This window comes from Mesoplodon mirus (assembly GCF_964341445.2).
Source record: "Mesoplodon mirus genome assembly, chromosome: 7".
NCBI lineage: Eukaryota > Metazoa > Chordata > Mammalia > Artiodactyla > Ziphiidae > Mesoplodon > Mesoplodon mirus.
In genome coordinates, this window is record NC_138983.1 from 119,424,985 (window position 1) to 119,430,984 (window position 6,000).

Here is a 6,000-nt window from a genome sequence, read left to right on the forward strand (position 1 = left end):
CAACAGACACACCTTACGGTCTACAAACCTAAATTATTCACTAGCTGGCTCTCTAAGAAAAGGTTTGCTGATCTTGCTCTAAATCATAAACTCTGAACACAGGGGCATATCTGTCCCTCTTCACTGCCGTATGTAACCCAGCTTATATTTAATGAGTACCTAATATGTAGCACTGTCCTCGGCACTGAGGCAGCTGCCTTGAACAATACAGATAATGTCCCTATTCTCATGGTTTTCACAATCTGGTGAGAAGTTCAGGTAACACAACAAGGAAGTAAATAATAATATATAAGGCAAGGCCGAATGTTAAAATGAGAATAAAACAGAAGGTACAGAACATGACTGAGAGGCAACTTCCACTTAGGTAGTCAGGACAGGCCTCTGGGAGAACCTAAGATCAGACCAATTAGAAAGAATCAACACTGCAAAGATGTGTGGCAAAAAAAAAATAAAAGGGAATAGCAACACCAAAGCCTCAGAACAGAATGAATGTGATGACTCAATGTGTGAAAAGGAAGGCCCATGTGGCTGGAGAACACACAAACAAAGCAGAAAAGGCAGATAAGGGGGATGAAGTAGGGAGGGCTAAGTACAGGAGTCTGAATTTTATTCTAAATATGATGGAAAGCCACCACAAGATTTTAAGCAGTGAGGAACATGATCAATTTAAATTTTTAAAGATCATTCTGGTGCTTCTAAATGGAGACTGGGTCAGGGAAAAGCAAAAAAGGTGTTAGACAAGTTAGGGAATTTCTGCAAATGTTCAATGAGAGATGGTGGTGGTTTGGCTTCGACTACAATGGCAGCAATGGAGATGAAAGTGGAGAAATTCAAGATATGTTTTGAAGTGATATTCGACTGGCCTTTCTGATGGTTGTTGTAGACTGAGGAAATATATGCCAGTAGTTGAAAACAAATTCTAGATTTTTAGCTTGAACAATTGGGACATAGTAGTGTGAATTACAGACACGGTGGGGAAGTACAAACAATAAGAGCTACCACTTATTGAGTGCTATTATATATTAATATTCACTCAATTTCACATTTAATTTTCCTAACTATCTTGAGGACTTAGGTACTATTGTTATCTTTCATTTCACAAATAGGAAACTGTAAAAATTCTAGGGTGGGATAAGGAGGGTGGGAGGGAGACACAACAGGGAGGAGATAGGGAGAAATATGTATATGTATAGCTGATTCACTTTGTTATAAAGCAGAAACTAACACACCATTGTAAAGCAATTATGCTCCAATAAAGATGTTAAAAAAAATTCTGACCGTTCAGTAAGAAACACATTTTACATCGCTACCCAAAATGCATTTCATTTATATATAAATGAAAGAGAAAAAAGTTACACAAAGCAGTCTTTACCCTTACCACTGTGCCAATATTTTCTGTTCTATTTCATTTTTTAAAATGTTGATTGTAACTGGCAGTTTAAACAACACTGATCCAAGTCTTAGTAATTAACAGTACAACCATATAGTAGACTTTTTAAGAAATATGTCTCATGACTCACTAGGACTACCAAGCACTAAAAAGGTAAGATGAAACATAAAAGATCAATCTGTTGAGTACTGGGGATACAAAAAGATTGTGGTCCATGAGAGTATAATGGCAATGATTCTGTGAGCTACAATTTGGAAATATTATTTTATTATTATTATTTTCTATTTTCTATGGAGGTCTGAAATCAAACAGATATGCCTACTAACATTTAAAACAGGCAGAGATGCACTTTTCTGGAAAAAAATATTAAAAGCAAAATAAAACAGTTCTTCAACCACACTCTCATCCTAAAGGGAGTAAAAAGCTGTAGAAAGACCAGACTGTCAAAATTTTAAAAGGAAAAGACTAGATTGGTAATGGGACAAATCATTACGTTTTATAATGAAGGACAGCATCTTAAGGACAACGGCTTAAGATGCACAGCAACCCTTCATTTATTGGACAAGTACTTCTTGATTGATCAAGCTACTCTCATGCTTTCTCGCTTAATTACCGTTAGTAAAAAAGGATGAGATCTGTTCTGGAATACAAATACTTTATTTCCCCCAATTCCTTAAGTTTACAGGAATTAAAACTGCTTTAAAACCTATGTTAATTACTGAAAATTCATATAGCACTAACCTAGTAAATTCTCTCTCTCCCTCCCTCTCTCTCTCTCTCTCTCTCTCTCTCTCTCTCTCTCTCTCTCTCTCTCTCTCTCTCTCCCTGCATCTCTGAAGGGGAAAAGCGACAAGGACAAACCGCAGCCTCCATACATCAAAGGCTTGAACTAGCACTACAGCCAATACAACATCAAGTTCACTGACACTCCTAGATGGCTCCGCGACACGGTCAAGGTCCTTGGGAGCTCACACACACTTCGGTACTCAGCACCGATCTCACCACTCTTCCACTGACCTCTAGCCAACCCAAGATCCTGTTGGGAAGAGTCATGAAAGGCAGTAAGATTCGGACAATCAGGGGAGCCTGCGTAGCCCCTTAAGGTTCCAATGATGCAAATGTAATGCCTCAAGACATTTCTTAAGGATGAGTTAGGTTATCCCTCTAATCCCAATTTTTCTCCACAGAAGCTGGAAGGGACCCACCAGGACACAGAGAAAAAACAGCCAAATATCAGGTTTGGGGGGAGGGGAGGAGCGAGAGCAGACACGGCTAGAAACACCCAAATAATTCCTCCGAGAGCCGAGCGGCAGAGGCCGGCAGCTCGCGGCCACGTGCACTTGCTGAGGGAACCGTTCCAATGAAACCTGACCCCATCGGAATCGGCACGCCGCTCGGCGGCCGTGTTTATCCGAAAGGAACGCTACAAGTTGTTGCCCGCATCCCTCCCTCCAGCTTTGTCAGGGGCCACGCGCGCCGCCCGCACGCCCACACCGACACCCGACCCCTCTCCAGCCCCGCCAAGCCCCGAGGGCCAGGGGACAAGCTTAGGGTGAAGGCCCCTCCGCCGCAGCTCACCTGCCCCACCCAGCCCAATTCCAAGCCGAACCGGCCCTCCGCGTCCCCGGGCGTCGACCGGGAGTCGTTCTGTGGGGGCAGGCACCTCTTCCCGGCCACCCCCAGCAAAATATCGCGGAGAGGCTGCGTCCAGGTGAGGGGCAGAGCCCCGCAGGTGCCGCAGCCCGGCCGCCTACCTTCCTCAGCGCGGTAGCCGCACTTGGGCGGACGCCGCTGCCCTGACGACCTCGGAGCTGACCCCGTCAAGGGACGGTGAGCTCCCGGGGGACCTCAGGGAACCCCGGGGACGGGCACCCAGAGGGGCCGGGAAGGGCGATGCCCCAAACCCGGGCTGCGCGCCCCGCCTGAGGGAGGAAGGGGGCGCGGGCCCCGCGGCGGATGGAGACGGGGAGGGAGGCTGCCGGGTCCGCTCCGAGAGCGACTGAGACTCTAGACGCGAAAAACCCGGGGGCGACGGGGTGACTTGGGAGACGGGAAGGCGGGAATGGCCTCGGAGGAATGACGCGGGCCTCGAGTGTTAAATCCCTGCGGCGTCCGGCCCGCGCAGCGGCGGCGGGCGCCGGGCCCCGCTCGGCGTCCTCACCTTCTTGGTTCCGGGGGCGCCCGCGATCCGAGACACTCCTGTCAGGGAAGAGGAGCGCCCCGGCTGCCCCCCTAGAGTCTCCTGCTGGGGGGACATCGCTTCCATGAAGAGGACTTTCAAGCAAATCCCAGCCCAGGAGGAGGCTACGCGGGCATGTCCGTGGGACGGCGGCCGGACGGGCGAGGACGCGCGGGGCCGAGGCGGGCGACGAGCTCAGGTGACAAGCCGGGCTCCGGGTGCGAGCCGCGCGCCTCCCGTCGGGGCCATGTACCGCCGCCCGCGCTCGGCACCGCAGCTGCAGGCGATCGCGGCGGCGACCGCCCGTCAGCGCCGCGGCCGCCCCGCCTCGGGCCCGCCCCTCGGCGCCAGGCGCCCCGCGCTGGGCCCTCCCCAGGCCGCCCTCCTCCGGCCGCGGCCCTCCCCGCACCGGTCCGGCCTGAGGCGCGCCCTTCTATATATATATTAGGGCACGGGCGCCCGACCGACCTTCTCAGTCTGCGCCTCCGAGTGGGGCCAGCCCGAAGGAGCTCACCGGCCGGTGTCACAAACGCAGGCCTCTAGCGTGGATGCGCGCCTCTCCAGCTGCCCAGCCCACTCGCACCCGACCCTATCCCTTCCCGCGCCGCGCCCGTGGGGAAGGCGCCCCGTTAGCGCGTGGAGCGGCGCAGCTGTGGCGACCTCAGCCTGAACAGAGGAGTGGCAGCGATTCCTGCCTAGCTCTCGGCCGACCGCCGAGGGGTCCCCCGCCCCCGCCCCTTCCCCGCCCGGGAGGCCGGGGACGGAGCCGCACGGTGCAGAGGGCCGGGGCCGCGCACATGGGAAGCCCGCGGCGCCGCCTGACCTGTCGTGCGGTCCCGCACGTTAGCCTGCCCTAGGTGGCTCTGCAGCCTCCCGGCAGCAGCCCCCGCGCAATTTGCACCGGCGGCTTCTCTGCGAGCTGCAGAGACCCGGGCATTCCAGACGTGCAAGCGCAATTAAGGAAAATGCGGCAGAGAGAGGACTCTGAAATTTGGCTTAGCTATTGAGAAGGCTACAATATGTGGAAGTGTTTATCAGATATCTGCGCTGAGAGCATAACTTCCTGTCAGCCCAAATAGTGACAAATTTTTTAAAGGCTAAAGAATAATCAGAGGGAGGGGATTTGGAGCCGACCTGGGCTGAGTTGAGTATTGCCTCACTTTGCAGGACTGGCTGACTGGTGCGGATGATTCGGTAGATGGCATTCTTCCCTTGGAGTCAGGGACTCTATAGGGCGGATTAGTGATGAAGGATACCGCTCTATGATACTAGCTTGTGGAAGAGGTTTGTTTGTTTTTCTGGTAAGAAATAACAGATTGAGACTCCTGCTGGGATGGGCTGTTATCAGGTCAGGTTGTAGAAGAATAGGGTTCTGGCCAGCTCTGTTCCAAGCAGAAGTTGCTGTCCAAAACACACCCACACACTACCACCACCACCAAACCCCGGAATTGTTTATTGTGGAAGTAGTGGGGAGAACATATTCCAGCCCAATTTAAGCCTCGTCCATATCACATTGTTTAAAGTAGGCTTACACAGGCTTTGTAAATCATGCATGCACATATATATATATATATATATATATATATATATATATAATTTTATAAATCATATACACACACACACACGTTTTCAGGGTGACTCTCTGCTGCTTAGATCCATGTCCAGAGACAGGACTTTGCACTCACCCTAGAGTTTTTCATGAATGTTACACTGCAGAGGGCTTTGCAGCTCTTTTCCTTCCTTGTTGAAATCATGCTATTGTGATTCCTATCATGAATGGATGATTTCAGTTCTCTTGCTCTGCTTCAGTTTTTAATTTCAATAATTTTTAAAGAATATTTCATGTAATTTACTTATTATGTTTAAGGTTTATTATCTTTGTCTTCCAGAGAGCAAGACTCCTTATTGTTGTTCATCCCAAGTGCCTAGACCAGTGTCTGGCACAATAAATATTTGTTGACTCAATGAATGAATGACATGCAAAAAGGATATGAGATAGATGCAGAAGGGCCAGGCTAGAGTTGGTTATTTCAGAGCCTTGTGTATTAACAGCTGTTTCTTTTTGAGATAAATACCTCATGCTCCAAATCAAAGTATTATTTATACTGCATACATGGAAAACCCACTTTCACTTCTTAATTTCTAAGTGCTTTTATTTCAAAATCCATTAGTTCTGATTTGCTTAGAAAACCATCCTACCCCTCTCCTATAAGGAGTTTTGAGGGAGGTCTCACTTCCTAAATAAAACTGAGTTTGCTCAGATTAATATGATTACCAGTGTAATGATTTAAGAACACAAATCAGATCACATCACTCCTCTGCTTAAAACCTGCTTTGGCTCCTTGTGTCTATGGAATAAATTTCAAATGCTATAGTACAAATGTCAGTACAATCTGACACCCTTGCCCTCACTTCTTTCTTTTCTCATTTC

At 49.2% G+C, this 6,000-nt stretch overlaps 1 protein-coding gene across 2 annotated transcripts in view; it reads right to left on the reverse strand.

Moving 5' to 3' along the window:
- Window positions 1–3,849, reverse strand: part of ARHGAP20 (Rho GTPase activating protein 20) — a 147,681-nt gene extending 143,832 nt beyond the window's left edge. For both annotated transcript variants that reach the window (XM_082628716.1, XM_082628715.1), the window contains exon 1: window positions 3,552–3,849. In XM_082628716.1, the coding sequence (XP_082484842.1) occupies window positions 3,552–3,656 (105 nt within the window). In that variant the 5' untranslated portion in view covers window positions 3,657–3,849. The remainder of the gene's footprint in view (window positions 1–3,551) is intronic.
- Between the last annotated feature and the right edge of the window lie 2,151 nt (window positions 3,850–6,000).